A 19,091-nucleotide genomic window follows, 5' to 3' on the forward strand; every position below is an offset into this window, starting at 1 on the left:
TATGAAAATTGAGATTAATATGTAATCTTTGCTACTGATTCAGGCACTAAATGTCATGATTTTGATTGATTAGGCAAATTATGATATAATCATAGGATGGATTATTCTAGAATGAGATTCTTCTAGCTATAATGTGCCACCTGGAAGGTTAAGATATATGGTAAATGAAAACAATAAGGAGTTTGAAGCAACAATTATGATATACCATTTAAGTAAAAATAATAATAATGAATCAATAATACAAATCATATAAGTAAAAATATATATGAGCCATAAGGAAATCCATATTATTAGAAATGATTATTTTTAAGGTGAAATTAAGAGGACTTTCGACTTTTATATTTTATAGCCTCACTTTTTTCTATACTATATACCTTTGTAAACTGAAAAAATATAAAAATTTCTAAACAAGAAGAAAAATTTAAGCTGGGCTAATGGCATATAAGACCAGATGGACTATGGAGAAAAAGGTTCAGGCTTGTAAACGATCATTTCTTTAAGGACAGCATCACTAAATGAAATCACTGTGTCATCTTTTTCAAACACGACCACTTCCCTCCCCTCCTCCTCCTCTCAAAATATCACTCACTTCTCTTTGCATTCCTTCCCTGCAAACCCACAGCCCTGTCCAGGCCTGCCCCATCAGGGTGGTGGGCGGTCAAGAGGCCCACACATCACTGTCACACTTTAAAAGTAAGATCACAGCCCTGGCTGGTGTAGCTCAGTGGACTGAGCACCAGCCTGCAAACCCAACAGGTTGCCAGTTCCATTCCCAGTCTGGGCACATGCCTGGGTGAGGGCCAGATCCCCAGTAGAGGGTATGTGAGAGGCAACCACACACTCATGTTTCTCTCCCTCTCTTCTCTCTTTTTAAAAATAGACTTAAAACAAAAAGTGAAAGGGAGCTCACAAACGTAAAAATGTCACCATTCCCTCCCTGCATAACTTGGAAGGACAGTTCCCATTTAGGTTTTTGGGTCTCTGTGGAATTCTTTACTGCCATCTGGTGGCCTGAGCAGAGCTCTCTTTCTTCTCCCACAAGTCTTGCCCACTGCTTGCCCCTTTGCAGACAGCCATCCTTGGCTGCCTCTTGGTCAGCGCCCAGCAGTGCCCATGTAGGCAGCTGGCATTCACCTGGGACAGTGGTCTCTGAGCCCCGAGTGCTGGGAACCTGGAGTGGGGGCACTATGAGGAGGAGGCACAGCCCCTGGCTCTGTGAGCCTCACCTGTACAGCAGGTGAGGCTGTCCAGAATGCCGGGCTCCTCTGGCACCTCTAGCCAGGGCTTGAGCATGGCCTCTGCAGGACACTACAGCTCTGCAGCCCTCAGTGCCCCCACAGGGCCACGTGGGACAATCCTGCTTACTGTGGAGTTGATTCAGCTAACCAGGTCTGGCTTAGCTTCCCCCCAAACTATATTGAAGCATATCATTATAATACATGTTTGAACCTATTGGCCAACCTCTGCATTGCCACTAAGTAAAAAATTAAAAAGTAGAATGTTATAATTTCCTGTATCCAGGTAGAGTCAAAATGGTCTAGGTTTCAGGCTTCAGGTGCATCTCATTTTGAACCGGGGAAAGCTTCGAGGGAAGGAGAGACGGGGTGAGGTACAGTGGCTACCTGGAGGGGCCACAGGAAGTATTTAAAATCTCCACTGACTCCAGTTTTCCCGTACATCGCAGCTGTGCCTCCCGTGGTTATCGAGAGTAGGGCCAATTTATCCTGCAGTGGAGAAAGCAAATGCACTTATGTGAGCTCCAGAGGAGGAGACAAAGAAATGCTACCATGACTTTAGCACAAGCATTACAATGACCAGGAGCAGTCACAGGGAATACACTGGGTCACTACCCAGCTCTGCCCTGCCCCTACTTCCAGCAGAGAGCAGGGTTCGGTGCTGTGGGGTGAGAAGTGGGTGAGGCCCAGGCACAACCTGGGCAGCGGGGAGGACAATGAGGTGGCAGGCGGTGCCCGTGCATGGCCCCACTTAGTAAATGGTAGCATTACATCTAGTCCAAGCTGGATCTGTGACTCAGTGTTTTCCTTGCATGCACTATTTTCCGAAGCTTTTGGAATTTTAAAAGTCATGTATTTTAGTAAGAAATTCACAGCTACCATGTATTGGGTATCTACCAGGTTCCATGTGAAACTCTGAGATGTGAACTGGGTGAGGCCAGGGCTAGACTCAGTCCAGGGGCAGAGCAGACAGCCCTCTCAGAGCCAGGGCAGTCCACCCTCCTGACACCAGCCCAGGTCCTTAGCCATGCACCAGAGAGGTGTGCGTGCACCTGTGTCCCTTACTTGACAGACAAATCTCCAAGACTTCAGGAACAATTGTGCTTTTCACCCATGGGTAGCACACAGGGCTTTCTTTGCGCATAGCTGGTGCTCAATCAGTGCTTGTTTTTGAAAAAGCAAACTAGAAGTATAACGTGGTGAGATGCATCCCATCCCTCCCTTGGTCTATAGTGATCCGTATCCCAGAGAACATACCTTGAGAAAACCGGAATCATAGAATCCTGGGAGGTCAAAGGCAAACCCCTGGCACAGCACCCTGTCCATCCAGCCCTTCAGGATGGCCGGCACACTGAACCAGTACAGCGGGAACTAGGGACAACACCAAGGACAAACAGATGCTGTGGTTGTCTCAGGTTTCAAGGTTTGGTCTCTCTGGTGACTCAAAAGGAACCCTGCTGTCCTCTTCCAGGGTGACTGAGCAGTGAAGTGTAACCCACACAGGGCATCACCATTGAGGATATTTCTCCCCTTTCACTGGGAGGCATGCAGTGTGGATGTGTTTTGGTGGAGTGGGGCGGGGAGCAGTTGACGAGGTTGTCACAGGGGACTGTGCATTCCTCACTGACAGCCCCTGAATGCTGGTTCCTGAGCAGACAGAAAGGCACTGGGAACCTCTGCTAGACACTTGCTCTGTGGCAGCAGTCTCTGTGACCGATGCAAAGGAGAGAATGAGAGGAAGGGTGTAGAGAAAGAGTCTGCCCCTGTGTGCGCTTGGGGATGAACAGCTGGCATCTGGGAGTCAGACTGAGTTAGGTTCTGGGAGGCTTCAAATTTTGACACAAACTAAACCCTTCCCCTCAGCTTCCACACACCAGCAGTAAGATCTCCCTGAAGTTCTCTCAGTTCCCTTGGAAGCCCTAACACCATATCCCGCACTGTCATCAAGGAAAAGAGATGGACACAGACAACAGTCTGTTACTAAAGGGGAAAGGAACAGCCTGCGTTTCATGTGCTTTCACTATAAATCTAACTCAGGACTTGGCATTGAACTCCAAGCTTCACAACCTACTGCTTTGTGATACTGGCAAGTTATGAAAGCACTCTATGCCCCACTCTCCTAGTTTGCAAATAGAGCTACTCCTAGTTCCTAGCTCACAGCACTGTGATGAGGACCCAGAGCAGACTGATTCAGTGAGGAGTGAGCTGTGCTGACAGTGGCAGTGGTGCTGAATGAAAGAAATAAGCTAGCATCATACACCTTCTGGGCAAAGTGTCAGAAAGAGTGGAGGTGAGTGGGAGATGAGATGTGACATGGGGTGGGATTAAAAAAAATATTATTAAAAGAACAGGCCTTGGCTTGCTTTAGCTACCCAGTTACATGAGTGGCCAGCTGATCCCAGGGACACCAGAAAAAGAGCTAGAGAGCTGTCTGTGGTTCCGAGCCCAGTGCTGAGATACCCCATTGTCCTGGTGCCAGAAAAGGGTGATCTTGTTTTCCTGGCCACTTCCAGCAGTCAGTCAGGGTTGGAAACAGACCATCTGGACCAGTCAGTTCCATCTGGGAGATTCTGGATCTAGAGACTCCAGTCCTTGGTGTGAAGTGAGAGGACAGACCAGCAGGCAGAGAGAAGCAAACGAGACTCGGGAGAGAAAGAGCAGATGTATCCAAGCCCCTGTTCCCACTCTGCCCTGCCACAGTCTGGTCTTGGTTCTAGGACACCCAGGTGACCAGGGCCATGAAAATAAATTCCCCTCCCTCTTTTTCAAGTTTGACTTTGATTTCCATCAACCCAATGACTCCCAAAAAGCATGTGTTTATTTTGCTGCCAGGCTAAGGTACACATCCATGACTGCAAGCCTGTGGCATGGAGTGGCCATGATGAGTTACACTGCTTAGAAGCAGTGTCCTGGGCCAGTTCTTTCCATAGTGAATCATATGACCCTAGAACAATTTGTGAATGAACACAGGGATTGTGGGCGGGTGAGGTAACCAGTGAGAGGAAGGAAACTAAAGATTTTCCTCTTAACCATCAGGATTTTTAAGGCAGAGGCTGCACTTGACCTGGTATAGACAAAGCTGCTTTTCATGCAGCCCCTGCCTATCTGGGGGTGGGGATCAGAGGGGAATGAGGAAACATGCTATGCATGATTCAGGCATTTCTTGGACCACTGAACTATAGCTAAATACTTCCCTTGTACTTGGGGGTCAGGAGTTTGAATAAGTGATATTGGGTACATGCACCTTCTTATCCAAGTAGACATGAATGAGTGTGCAAATGTGCTAAAAACACCAATGCCACCTCTAGGAGTATGACATTAAACATTTGGAAAGAGTTTGTATGTAGAATGACTCTAATTCATTTATAATGATTAGAGGGAATCTAACCTGAAATATTACTAGATCAGCTTCATGAACCTTTCTCTGCTCATCAAGTATGTCACTGGTAAGAGACCTCTTCTTGTAGGCTTCATATGCTTCCACCCCGTAACTGAAGAACTCAGGATTAGAAAGAACACCTGCAAAGGAAAAGGCCAGGTTTTCAGTGTCAGAGGAGTGCCCACGGCCCATCCAGGCCAATCCCACTAGAGGCATTTACCCTGTACTCCCCAAAGCAGGTCGCCAGACATTCCATGAGATCCAACCAGGTGGTCAGGCTACGGAAATAAAAAGAAAGGAAGCTACTGCCCTCACCTTCAAGCGACTCAAGTCCAATAGAAGTAGATATATAACTAAAAATGATTAACATACAAGACAGGATTGCTCAGCTAGCTCAGTCTAATGCATTGGGTCTAACTCTGGAGTGTGTTTTAAATACCGTGGTGACTTAGAAAGGCAACGACCAGCTCTATTTCGATGGCTTAGCAAACACATCCCTGAGGATGAGCTTTGTGAACTGGGGTTTGAAGATAGAGTGGGAGTTCACCAGGCAGCCTGGAACACTAGAGGGAAGGGAAGGACTTTCTGGGCAGTGTGTCTGACAACCAGGCCAGCCCCAAAAGGGCCTTCAGGAGCACATCTAAGGAGCTGGGGTGGAAAGGGGGTGCAGAGGTGGGCCTTATGCTCCTGTAAGCCTTGCTAGGCAGATTAAACTTTTCCTGTACATGGGGAGCCATATGGTTTAAGAGAGAAAATATAGATTCTCTGATTTGGGTTTAGAAGAGCTTATTCTAGTAGCAGTGATTCAAGAGCAAGCCTGGGGCAAGGGGTGAAGTCAGGTGGTAGCAGTGAGTGGGAGGATGCTTTTCGGACCAGAATTTACAGTTATTATCCTACAGAAACTACAGTGAAAGATAAGTTGCCTTGACCTACACATTTCATTGGCTCTTGTCAACTAAATGATTCATTGGGAGGCATTAATCAGTATTAATAGGTTACCATTTTTTGAGCTCCTCCATATCAGGTACTGTCCTCTACACACTACCTTCTCTATCTTCACAGATGATGAGGTAGGTGTAATTCCCAATCTACCAAAGAGGAAACTAAAATTTAACAGGCTAGGGACTAATTCAATGCCACAGGCCCCTAAAGTGGCAGCAAAGGTGAGAGGAGGGAGGCACAGGTGTGAACCACTGCACACCTGTGGAGTGGAGTATGGGGTCTGGGGAGGAGAAGGCAAACTCCAGGTCACTTGGAGAAGAACCAAAGGGGGAATTGGACCTACAGGTCTTTGATAAATTCAAAACTTCAAAACATTTCAGTGCTCTTTGCTTCCTTTTTTGACATACCTTTATTTCATTTTCATTCCAGAAACACATGCTAAAAGCTATCCATAAGGTTCAGTATTGACAAAAACCCTAAGAGGCTAACTGCTATAGGCAACAGGATGTGTTCTCACAGGGAGGGTACTAGGTAGGGATTGGCCACGCACAGTATGTGGACCTATAGCAGACGTTGGGGGTGGTTTTATAACCAAACAGACATGAGATAGAATAGCAAGAGGAAACAACCAAATTTAATACACACATACACATGGAATCTCCACAACATGAGAGAATCAGAGATCCCCACATATACTTACAAAAGGTTCAGAAAGGGAGGGAGCTGCTGTGGGAAGATGGCGATTCTGAATCCATGAGTGTATCTTCCAGAGGAATGGAGACCCATTTGTGCAGCTGGCTTAAGAACAGCTAAGGATATGGGGACTTTGGGGCACGCTTTTGGATTATAGCCTGGTGGGGAGCAAGAGAAGTGCTGGGTCTTGTGGGAGAACAGGCTTCCGAGCAGGAGTGCTCTCAGCTCCACCCCTACAAGGTTGGAATCCTGTAAACAGAAACCTATTTCCCTCAACGCTATTTGTTGGGTCACACATCAAGGCACCACATGGACAGGCCCTGGTTAGCTCAGTTACTAAGCCATGAATATACAGGGAAATTATGTATTTCCCTGTGTCTTGGGAATGGGCCCCTTTGGGTTCTTCTTGTTTGGAATTCTCTGCACTTCCTGGACTTACATGTCTTTTACCTTCACCAAGCTAGGGACATTTTCTCTCATTATTTTTTCAAGTAGGTTTCCGATTTCTGGATCTTTTTTCCTTCCAGCATGCCCGTGACACAAATTTTGGAACACTTGAAGTTGTCTCAGAGACTCCTTACACTATCCTCATTCTTTTGGATTCTTTTTTCTTTTTGCTGATTTGATTCTCAGCTTCATTCACTCTACTGTTGATTTCCTGTAAATTATTCTTCATTTCAATTAGTGTACCCTTCACTTCTGACTGGTTCTTTTTTTTGCTGTTGAGATTCTCACTAAGTTCACTGAGCATCCTCCTAACCAGTGTTTTGAACTCTGCAACTAGTGGATTGCTTGTCTCCATTTCGTTTCAATCTTTGTCTGGAGTTTCATTCTCTTCTTCCATTTGGGCCATGTTTCTTTGTCTTCTCATTCTGGTAGCCTCCCTGTGTTTGTTTCTGTGTATTAGTTAAAGCTTCTATGTCTCACAGGCTTGGTAAAGAGGCCTAATATAGTAGATGCCCTGTAGGGATCAGTGGCACAGTCGTCTCTGTCACCAAAGTTGGGTAACATGAGGTTCACCTCCTGTGTGAGCTGTGTACATCCTCCTGCTATAGTTGAATCTTGATTTCTCTTGGCACATCAATGGGAGGGATCTACTCAGGCTAATCAGCTGCAAGGACTGGCTATGACCACTGACCACTGACCTTGGACCAGTGTGGAAGATCAGCTGTGCTAGGTCCCACCCCACAGAGCAGGATTTACTTCAGCAGGGCTCTGGTGCCTGGCGAGTCTGCCCTTTGAGTGTGTCACTTCTGGAGGTGGCTGGGCAGTATTTGATATGGTCTGAAACTGTCCACTGGGTGCACCACCTCTGGGGCACCCTGGGAGGTGCAGGCCAAGGTCAGCCCTCATCTGTGTACTGCCTGTTGTTACCCAGCATGAACTACAAAGCAACCTGCAGATGCCTGCCACTTGTGTTGGGCTTAGAGGTACCCAGGCAAGGCCAAGCTGTGAACTAAGGCTAGATGCAGCTAGTTCCAGTCTTGGGCCACTTAAAAAGAAGTGCAGGGCTTGCTGAAGCCAGATGCTGGTTGTTTGAGAAAATTTAGGAAAATCTAGTGTGAACCAAGACAAGCAATTCATATGGGAGAGTTACTAGAAATAGCTTGGGTGGGCCCAAAAGTTGTCTGTGGTGGGGTCTCAGGAAACTACCAGAGCAAGGCAAACAGTAATAGGTTGAAGGAGTCTCAGATATGGCACCCACTTGCAGGCTCTGCAGGTGAGGGCTCAGCAAAGGAGAAAGCTGCCCCCACAGCTCTTGCCTGGATGCCTGACCATTCATTTCTTCCCTGTATGTCCAAGTAAATCCATGAATGGGCCCTTTAAGAGGAACTTCCTGGGACTTTAGAAGGAAGACTCTCTCATGTCTTCCTCAGCCTCAATCCCTGCTGAATTCTATAGCCAGTTATGAGGACTTATCTTCCTGGCACTAGAATCTTGGGCTTGGGTGCCTGGTGTGGATATGGGACCCTCGCTCCTCCTCGCTCCTTGACCTGAACAGCCAAGATATTTTTCCCAATACTTATTCACTACATGTGTATGTGGAACCAGCCCATTCCACATCTCTGCTCCTCCAGAAGTCTTGGTGTGGTTTCTTCTTTAATTCCATAGTTGTGGGATTTCCATTCAGCTCGATTTTAGGCAGTACTAAATGATGGTGTTCTATAGTTTAGTTGCAATTTAGATGTGGCTGTGCAAGCAGGCAAGTAGCATGTTTACCTATGCTGCCATCTTGACTGGAAGCCAAGAATTTCATGAACCCAGGGAGGATCGTCAAAAATATTGTAAATGGATTATCTCCTGAGCCCAGTAAGAGAGGAAAATAAAATTTTGCATTGTCCCGACTTTCCCCAAAACAGATCAATTTGTTATTGATCCTTTTCTCTAAGGAACAGATAGGTACTGCTGGCGTGGCTTGGCTTTCTGCCTGCCTGGGACATGTTGGCTGTCAGTTCTTTCTTTTGTCTGTCAGAGAGGATTCTGGAAGCTAATAACTTCTGTATCCTTTTGAGTCCATGAAATTATTTAATGCTGTAAGAAATATTTACTCATTGTCCCAGCTGAAACTTGAAAACACACTTTAAAAAATATGATCAGAGGACTTCCGCCAAGATGGAGGCATAGGTGGAGACGCCATGCCTTCTCACACAACCAAGTTTAGAGACAACTAAATATTAGCAACAGAAAACACAGCCAAAATACAGAAAATTGAACTTTTCGGAAGTCTGTTAACAACAAATTCTTCAGCCTGACCGGCAAGGGGCGAAACCAGCAGCTGGTAGAGGGGGGTTACACAGGAAAACTTGGTCAGACAGACTCAGGCACGTGGAATCCAGGCGCTGGGTTGGACCTAGTGAGAGACACAGCGACCACGGGGAACAGAAAGGGAGCAGGGCTGCCGGTTGACTGTGGTGGCGCATTTGTGCGCGGGTAGACAAGCGAGGGAGTGGGCGATTGGACCGGGACCCAGCGGGTCCCATGGCAGGCGGCACCGGAGGGCGCTGCCATTTCCCCGCTCTGACCCCACCTCCACATACAGCGTCATAACCCAGCGACTCTGAGTGGCCCGACCCTGATGAGGGAGTCAAGGCTCTGCTCCTCACACTTAAAGGGCCCGAACAGACCAAAAATGACTCAAGAAGCTCTCAAAGCCCCAGAGCCTATAAATCTAAGCGATGAAGAAATAGCAAAACTCTCAGACACACAGTTTAAAACACTGGTGATCAAGATCCTCACAGAACTGGTTGATTATAGCCACAAATTAGACAAACATATGAAAGCGAAACTAATTGAAATGAAGGGAATTGCACAGGACACCAATAGCAATGAAAAGGAAACTGGGACTCAAATCAATGGAGTGGACCAGAAGAAAGCAAATAATGGCCAAACAGAAAAGAGTCAAGAAGCAAGAATTCAAAAAAATGAGGAGAGTCTTAGGAACCTCCAGGACATCTTTAAACGCTCCAACATCCGAATTATAGGGGTACCAGAAGGGGGAAAGGAACAGCCACCATTGGAAAACTTATTTGAACAAATAATAAAGGAGAATTTCCCCAATCTGGCAAAGGAAATAGACTTCCAGGAAATCCAGGAAGCTCAGAGAGTCCCAAAGAAGTTGGACCCAAGAAGAAACACACCAAGGCACATCATCGTTACATTACCCAAAATTAAAATGAAGGAGAGAATCCTAGAAGCAGCAAGAGCTAAGGGGACAGTCACCTACAAAGGAGTCCCCATCAGACTGTCCGCGGATTTCTCAAAAGAGACCTTAGAGGCAAGAAGGGGCTGGAAAGAGGTATTCCAAGTCATGAAACCTAAAGACCTACAACCAAGATTGCTCTATCCAGCAAAACTTTAATTTAGAATGGAAAGACAGATAAAGTGCTTCTCAGATAAGATCAAATTCAAGGAGTTCATCATCACCAAGCCCTTATTACATGAAATGTTAAAGGGACTTACCTAAGAAAAAGAAGTTAAAAAAACATGAACAGTCAAAGGACAGCAAACTCACAGTTATTAACAACCACACCTAAAACAAAAGCAAACTAAAAAGACAGCTAGATCAGGAGCGGAAACATAGAAATAAAGATCTCAAGGAGGGTTAGCAACAGGGGAGTGGGAGGAGGAGAAGGGGGGAGAAGGTACAGAGAATAAGTAGCATAGACAGTAGATAGAAAATAGATGGGGGGGGCAAGAATAGTATGGGAAATATAGAATCTAAAGAACTTGAGACACATGGTCATAAATTAAAGGAGGGGTAATGGGGATGGGGATGTAGGGTGGAGGGGAATGAAGGGGGGGAATAGAATAACTGTAATGGCATAATCAATAAAATAAATTAAAAAATATGATCAGAAGTAAAGAAACAAATTAGGGATGTAGTTGGGTGGGTAGGCAGATCAACCTATGATGTCAGTTAGGTTACAAACCAACTCTGGGGGGGAATTGAGAGCTACTATCCTTGTCTTACAAACCTTTGCAAAACAAGATATGCAGCTTTAGAAGCAGCTCCAAGTCCATCTATCTTTATAATACTCAATTCCTAAAACTAAAAACAAGAAAAAACAGGAAAAGAGGGGTTTTTTTGAAAGCACAAACTCCTGCCCGGACTATAAACACAAATCTTAATTGGCTTCCCCACAAATACTAACTCAAAAAAGCTTCATCCATATGAGCTGATAAAATTTATAAGCAGTGGATTTTACAATATATTCTCATATCCTTATCATGGCAAAAATCTAAAAAGAAAGGCTGGAAGGTCTATGCCTACCTGTATGTTCACGAGTGTTGTGTAGTATTTTCTGTGTCCAAGGTATTACGAATTTGAAACAGAGATCTACTAATTGGATTAAATAAACAAGCTCTTACAATGAAAAGTTTCAAAAATATAGTAGGAAGTAACCCAAGTGCTTTTCAGGATCATGTCATCTGGAAAAAATTATTTGATATTAAAGCTGGTTTGAGTTTGGTCTGCTTAAATAGGCGTGTAACTAAAATTATTGGCATATAATAGTTTTGTTCTACCCGGCTTTTTTAGTCAAATAAGTTCATATTATCTTCCTTGCAAAATCTGTCAGCAAGAAAAATAACAGTATAAGGAAATTATCATAAGTAACGTAAACATAATTGTTAAGAAGTAGATAAATATAAGCAGAAGAAAGGGTTATTTTAGGCAAACTCTTTAGTAATAATTATATTTTATGTGTACTTAAGAATGGTTTCCTAAATCTTTTTTTTAAATATCTTTTATTTTTTATTTTTTACAGAGAGGGGAAAGGAAGGAGAAAGAGTGGGAGAGAAACATCAATGTGTGGTTGCCTCTCAATTGCCTCCAACTGGGGACCTGACCTGTTGTAACCCAGGCATGTGCCCTGACTAGAAATTGAATCAATGACCCTTTGGTTCACAGGTGGGTCCTCAAGCCACTGAGTCTCACCAGTCAGGACGGTGTCCTAAATCATTTGATAACTTGAAACTTAGAGTCAAGTTAAGCTAAATGATGAGCCTAGTTAAATTCAGTATACATCCACATCATTTCGAAATAAGAAAAAATAATAAAATATTAATTAGTGAACATAGATTTATCTACCTTTGGTTTGTTATTAAAGAGAAATGAAAAAATAAACTTTGATCTGTTAGTAAACATGTCTTGTGCCATACTGAAAGACTATACTATGATTAGAATCAAATATTTCTAGAAATTACAAAATATATTTGTAAATTTATCAATCTAAGCAATACTGGTATAATCCACAATTGCTTACTTCTTACTTATCACTGAAAATTAAGGTTTCTTTATAGTAGTTTTGAATTCCAGAAACGATGGACCTGGAAAACGTGAAATAAGGCAGTCAGAGAAGGACAAATCCTGTATGATTTCACTCATATGTGGAACTGAATGAACAAACTGAACTAACAAGCAAAACAGAGACAGACTCATAGATTGAAAGCAGGATGACACCTAAGTGGAAGGAGGATGGGAGTAGAGGAACTGAGCAAAAAGGGAGGAAAATTCCAATATGTAATCAAAACTACTAAAAACTAATATGAAAAGCAACTGTGTATACAAGAAAATCAGGAAGCATTTTGGCTTTAGAAAAGGTAAGAGATGTGTTTTAATTAAGAAAAATGAAAGTAACTTTATTCTGGTTGTTTCAGAATGGGTAAGAGAGCAAGAGATGAACTAAAATGGACGCAGAAAGTTGTAGGTTTATGAAAAAGAAATCTTGAGAAAGGAATTTTATATATGATTTAGGTAAATAAGATTGAATAAATTCATTAAGGGTTTTAAAAAGTGAACTTTATATCAACAGTACACTAAAACTTAATATTGTTCTATATGCTAGAAAGATACATTATCGTGGACCCTTGGTTTGCTCCTGAAGATACTGTGAAAACTTTTCTGCTGAGAAAGCAAAGATTCTGTTTTATTTATTTATTTTTTAAATATATTTTATTGATTATGCCATTACAGTTGTCCTATTCCCACCGTTCATTCCCCTCTACCCTGCACACACCCTCCCCCACCATTCCCCCCGTTAGTTTATGTCCATGTGTCTCAAGTTCTTTAGATTCTACATTTCCCATACTATTCTTGCCCTCCCCCTATTTTCTACCTACTGTGTATGCTACTTATTCTCTGAACCTTCTCCCCCCTTTCTCCTCCTCCCACTCCCCTGTTGCTAACCCTCCATGTGGTCTTTATTTCTATGGTTCTGCTCTTGATCTAGTTGTCCTTTTAGTTTGCTTTTGTTTTAGGTGTGGTTGTTAATAACTGTGAGTTTGCTGTCCTTTCACTGTTCATACTTTTATCTTCTTTTTCTTAGATAAGTCCCTTTAACATTTCATATAATAAGGGCTTGATGATGATGAACTCCTTGAACTTAACCTTATCTGAGAAGCGCTTTATCTGTGTTTCCATTCTAAATGAAAGCTTTGCTGGATAGAGCAATCTTGGATATAGGTCTTTGGATTTCATGACTTGGAATACTTCTTTCCAGCCCCTTCTTGCCTGTAAGGTGTCGTTTGAGAAATCAGCGACAGTCTGATAGGAACTCCTTTGTAGGTGACTGTCTCCTTATCTCTTGCTGCTTCTAAAATTCTCTCCTTTTTATTTTGGCTAATATAATTATGATATGCCTTGTAGTATTCCTATCTGAGTCCACCTTTTTGGGACTCTCTAAGCTTCCTGGACTTCCTGGAAGTCTACTGCCCTTGCCAGATTGGGAAAGTTCTTTATTATTTGTTCAAATAAGTTTTCTACTTGTTGCTCTTCCTCTTCCCCTTCTGGTACCCCTATAATTCGGATGTTGGAACGTTTAAATTTTCCTGGAGGTTCCTAAGCCTCTCTTCATTTTTTTTTGAATTCTTGTTTCTTCATTCTTTTCTGTTTGGTCTTTTCTTTCTTCCTTCTGGTCCACTCCCTTGAGTCCCATTTTCCTTTCCATCACTATTGGTTTCCTGTGTGTATCCCTTCATTTCTATTAGTTTAGCCTTCATATGTTCCTCTAATTTGTGATTAAAATCAACCAATTCTGTGAGCATCCTGGTAACCAGTGTTTGGAACTGTACATCTGAAAGTCTGGCTATCTCTTGGTCGCTTAGAGGCTCGGGGGGCTTTGAGCTGTTTTTGAGCCAGAATATTTTGGTCTGTTCCCACCTGTTACATATGAGGGGAAAAGCCCAAGGTGTTCACCAGGGTGGGACAACCCAGGTCGCTGGGCTGTGATACTGTATGTGGGGGTGGGGTCAGATAGGGGCAATAGTGTTTGTTCTGCTCTCTCAGATTTCTGTCCCCTCTGCCACTTCCCAGAAGCAAAATGGGCCCTTCTGGTGCTGGGTTCCCAGGTGTGTGGAATTGTGTACCTTCCAGGACCCTGTGGGTCTCTCCCACAAACTCTCTGTTAGCCTGGGAGCCTCTCCTGGCACCTTGACCCCTAAAGTCTTTCAATTGGTGCTTTCAGGCTCTAATTCCTGTCACTGGGGCCCTAGCCTGAGCGGTTTGTCTCACTGTTCGTTCCTTCGCTTGGTTTATCTGCCTGAGAATGTGTGACTGTGGTCAGCCAGCCACCTTGCACCCAGTTGCCACCCCACACCTGGGATACACCAACCACTGCTTGTGCTCCTGGATTGGTCTGATAGATCTTTCCTGCCCCACCCTGCTCCACCACTGACTCCGCCCCTTTTACCGGTCTGGTTGAATGGTTCATTGTTGTTGGACTTCCGTCCAGTTCAATTTTCTGTGTTTTCCCTGCGTTTTTGTTACTAAAACTTTGTTGTCTTTAAACTTACTTGTGGGGGAGGCATAGTGTTTCCGCCTACGCCTTCATCTTGGCTGGAAGTCTAGATTCCCTGTTTTATCAAAATAACATTGTGCTTTACGTTGTCTTAATGAGGTCTTTCATGACTTAAGAAAACTGAATCTACTCAATGGTAAGAACTACCCTTCTGTATTTGAAAAGCCATAGCTGACTTTCATGTGATGGCCACAGCAGATCTGTAAAGACTGGGGCACATGTAGATGAAGTCTATTCTGCTTTTGCAAAAGTGGCTTGTCATTGCCAGACTTTGGCCATCTTGATATCCTTGTAACATGGCAAGAGGCTGCTCCTGACTCAGAGAAATTAAGATGGGTTCACAATGGCTATGGATTAAATAAATAGTTGGGGCTATGGGAAATCCCAGATGGCCCCTTGGTTCTTCCTGCTCCTTGGCAAACCCTTTTGTGTCTTTTGCATTCCTTCCTCCACCATAGTACATTTATTCAACTGCCATTTAGTTTTGCTTATCAATATGCTCTTGTTGTTGTATGTATGTTATCCATATCAATTGAAGCCTTCCCCTGCTGCAAGGCTGATGTCCTCACAGTGGCACAGAAACTGTTCATTTGTGTTTCCTATGTGGTACACGTTCCATAGTCTCCAGTGATCAAGGCACCCACTTCACTGAGCAAGTCCTATGAGCCTCGACAGAAAGCCTTGCAAACTTCTTGGAATTATCACGGATTCCATCACCCTCAATCATCAGGCAAGGTTGACAGAATGAATGGGAAAGAGAATTCAAGCAGAGTAAGTTTTAATTACAAAGGACTGAATGAACTAGTGAGAGTGATTACAACTTTTGTGACATTTTGTTTGAAATATTGCTGGTCCTTTCATATTTTTAATAGATTTAATAAAATAATTTTTCTCTTACATTACCTGTGGCTTAGAACAATGTGTTAACAACTTTGTTAGGAGAATTGAAGCATTATCCTTCTCTCACTACTTGAATTTTCCAGAATTCAGACACTCTAGTGAGAATTCTTATTTTCATGGCAATACTGTCACTTGGACAAGTTCAATAAGAATCTTTCCTTGCAATAATAAGCAATTATAAACTGGTTATATTACGAAGGATTTGACTGAAATGTCTTATATGAGAAGACATGCACAGACTCAGAAATGGCCAGAGCTTTAAGGAATTAAGACTCACTTACAGAACACAATGAAACCCTTAGAAATACTGGCCTGGCACCTTGTTTACAAGTTCCCTGGAGACATTTCCAGGTGAGTAAGGAAGGTCACTTCCTGGAAGATGCAGGAATCTCACTATATTTTGGGGACCTCAAGAAGAAAGGAATTCACCCAAACATACAGGAATTGCTGGCAAAGTACGATGGCAAGTCCTTAACTTTGCTTTCAAAGCCTTAAGAGGGCTTTAAAAGTTCAATCTGAAGATTCCTTATGAAAAATTCCAGCAAAACAGATTTAAAAGAGCTTTATATCTTTTAAATTACATTAATGTTGTACCTATGAAAATAACAGGTCAAGTGTATTAAAACCAGACTTATATTGCAAACGAATGAGTCTAATTTGAATATTTTTGGTAAAAATGATGGTGACTTTAGAAAAAAAATTATGTTTCAGTAATATACCTTTGTGGATATCAGAGTTCAGTGTTATTCATTGTCTTTTGAGGTTTTGTTTCTACTCATAAGCTACTGAATCTAGAAATCTTCTTGCTTCCTTGCATATCTGGGTATAACTCTCCAAACTAATAATTCAATTTTTCTCCTGTCCTTTGATTTAGAATCACTGAGAACTAAAACTACCCTTCTCATAAAGCCAAGCAAGGTAAAAATGGAACAACCTGACATAAACTTCAGAGAAATTACCACAGCGGCTCATATGTGGACCATCTTTGTGCCTGCTGCAGAGAGATCACCAGACGTATTCAAACTGAAAAGCAGGAGAACCTGTCAGACTGTCATTGCCTGACTTCGCTCCATCGGAAAATACTTTGAACCAGATATCTAGGGATCTTCTCAACTGGCTGCTTTCAGAACTTAGAAACTGGGATTACAGTCGGCTCCAGTCATTAACCATTGTTTTTCTTTGGTTTCTACAGAGATGTCTCTTAATAAATTCCCGATTGCTGAGACCATAGGCCTAACTTTGGGGACCACCTGCATCACCAACTCCTGAAATCAGATGTAACTGTTTAAATAAACTAAACTTTCCTCAAGACTGAGACTGGTGTCATCAGATCTGGAACAATCTGTCAACCCAACTTCTGAAATGTGAAACTTCTCAGGAAGTTTCAGAGGCGAGATTGAAGGGCTTCAGAACAGGCCTCTGGAAGGAGTGTGTCACTGGCACGTGAATTATTTTGAGCTGAAGGCAGCTTAGACCCTGCTGGCTCATAAGAAACTTTTCCTCTTCTGTAAAGACTTTGAGTTAGAGACCTTGCCAATAATAAATGTTATTGGCCAAAATAACTTCTGATGATCCACCTACATGGTAGGGTTAACTTCTAACTACTGAACATCTGCTCTGTTTATCTTCCTCTGAATGACTTTCCTCCCCTGTGAAGCCCCACTTACTTTACCTCATTCTTAGCCTAGAATGTCATATATACCTCATTTTCCTTTTCTGTCTCTGAACCTCTCATGTATGTGGGGTCTCTGACTGTCTCATGTACATTGGGTTCTAATACATATATGATTAAATTTGGTTATTTTGTGTTTTTAAAAAATGTATTGATATTTAGAGAGAGAGAGAGAGAGACAAGGGAAACAAAGTGAGAGAAACAGAGATTTGTTGTTCCACTTATTTATGCACTCACTGATTGCTTCTTGTATGTGTCCTGACTGGGGATCAAGCCCACAACCTTGGGGTATCAGGATGATGCTCTACCCACCTGAGCTATCTGGCCAGGGCTGGTTATTTTCTTTTTTTATTGATGTGTCTTATGTCTATTTGATCATTAGACCAGCCAGAAAGACTTCTGCCAAGATGGAGGCGTAGATGGAAACACCTTGTGTCCGCGCACAACCAAATCTAAAAACAACAAAATTTTAACAACAATAAACTCAACCGAACCTCACAGAAAATCGACAATACGGAGTCCGAAAACAACGAAATGCTCAGCTAAACTGGTAAGAGGGGTGAAGACAGCAGCGGAGTGGGTTGGCCAAAAAGATCCCTGCCCGGGTAGTGTGCAAGCAGCCGAAGGCACAGATCCCAAATGCGGGCTAGCTATGGGCAGACACAGGGAAGAGGTGTGGCTGTCTGTCTGCGGTCATTCGAGCATTTGTGTGCAGATAAACCTGTGAAGAGGCGAGCATTGAGACCGCACGGCACAGGGAGGCAGGCTCCCACATTTCCGCTCGGGTAAACAGGCCTGGGTGAGTGGTGGGACAGACTGAGCGAGCAGAGAGGACTGCCATTGCTCCCTCTCTGACCCCGCCCCCACATACAGTGTCACAAACCAGCGACCTGGGTGGCCCCACTGTGCTGGTAAACAACTAAGGCTCTGCTCCTCATACACAACAGGCGCGGACAGACCAAAATTGGCTCAAGAATAACCCAGAGCCCCAGAGCTGATAAATCTAAGTGATGAAGAAATACCCAAACTTTCAGATGCAGAGTTCAAAACACTGGTTATCAAGATCCTCACAGCACTGGTTGATTTTAGACACAAATTAGAGAAACATATGAAAGCTAAACTAATTGAAATGAATGGTAATGCACAGGAAACCAATAGTAATGGAAAGGAGACTGGGACTCAAATCAAGGGAGTAGACGAGAAGAAAGGAAAAAATGACCAAACAGAAAAGAATGAAGAAACAAGAATTCAAAAAAATGAGGAGAGGCTTAGGAACCTCGAGGACATCTTTAAACACTCCAACATTCAAATTACAGGGGTACCAGAAGGGGAAGAGGAAAAGTCACGAGTGGAAACCTTATTTCAACAAATAATAAAAGAGAACTTCTCCGTTCTGGCAAAGGAAATAGACTTCCAGGAAATCCAGGAAGCTCAGGGAGTCCCAAAGAAGTTGGACCCAAGAAGGAACACACCAAGGCACATCATCGTTACATTAGCCAAGATTAAAATGAGGGAGAGAATCCTAGAAGCAGCAAGATATAAGGGGGCAGTCACCTACAAAGGAGTCCCCATCAGACTATCAGCAGATTTCTCAAAAGAGACCTTACAGACAAGAAGGGGCTGGAAAGAAGTATTCCAAGTCATGAAATCCAAAGACCTACAACCAAGATTGATCTATCTAGCAAAGTTTTCATTTAAAATGGAAGGACAGATAAAATCCTTCTCAGATAAGACCAAATTCAAGGACTTCATCATCACCAAGCCCTTATTATTTGAAATGTTAAAGGGACTTACCTAAGAAAAAGAAGTTAAAAAAGATGAACAGTGAAAGGACAGCAAACTCACAGTTATCAACAACCACACCTAAAACAAAAGCAAATTAAGAGGACAGCTAGATCAGGAGTGAACCATAGAGATGAAGATCACATGGAGGATTAGCAACAGGGGAGTGGGAGAAGGAGAAGGAGGGAGAA

The 19,091-nt window shown here is 43.2% G+C and overlaps 1 protein-coding gene across 3 annotated transcripts in view; it reads right to left on the reverse strand.

Moving 5' to 3' along the window:
• NQO2 (N-ribosyldihydronicotinamide:quinone reductase 2) overlaps positions 1 to 19,091 on the reverse strand; it is a 31,542-nt gene that overhangs the window by 910 nt on the left and 11,541 nt on the right. The window contains exons 3-6 of one of the 3 annotated variants that reach the window (XM_053664083.1): positions 5,614 to 5,702; positions 4,624 to 4,754; positions 2,493 to 2,606; positions 1,623 to 1,724 (exon numbers count right to left, since the gene is read on the reverse strand). In XM_053664083.1, the coding sequence (XP_053520058.1) occupies positions 1,623 to 1,724; positions 2,493 to 2,606; positions 4,624 to 4,754; positions 5,614 to 5,702 (436 nt within the window). The remainder of the gene's footprint in view (positions 1 to 1,622; positions 1,725 to 2,492; positions 2,607 to 4,623; positions 4,755 to 5,613; positions 5,703 to 19,091) is intronic. The other 2 variants (XM_053664084.1, XM_053664085.1) reach the window with 2 other exon arrangements.

Source organism: Artibeus jamaicensis, unplaced genomic scaffold (assembly GCF_021234435.1).
Source record: "Artibeus jamaicensis isolate MK-2021 breed Jamaican fruit bat unplaced genomic scaffold, CSHL_Jam_final contig_335, whole genome shotgun sequence".
Lineage (NCBI taxonomy): Eukaryota > Metazoa > Chordata > Mammalia > Chiroptera > Phyllostomidae > Artibeus > Artibeus jamaicensis.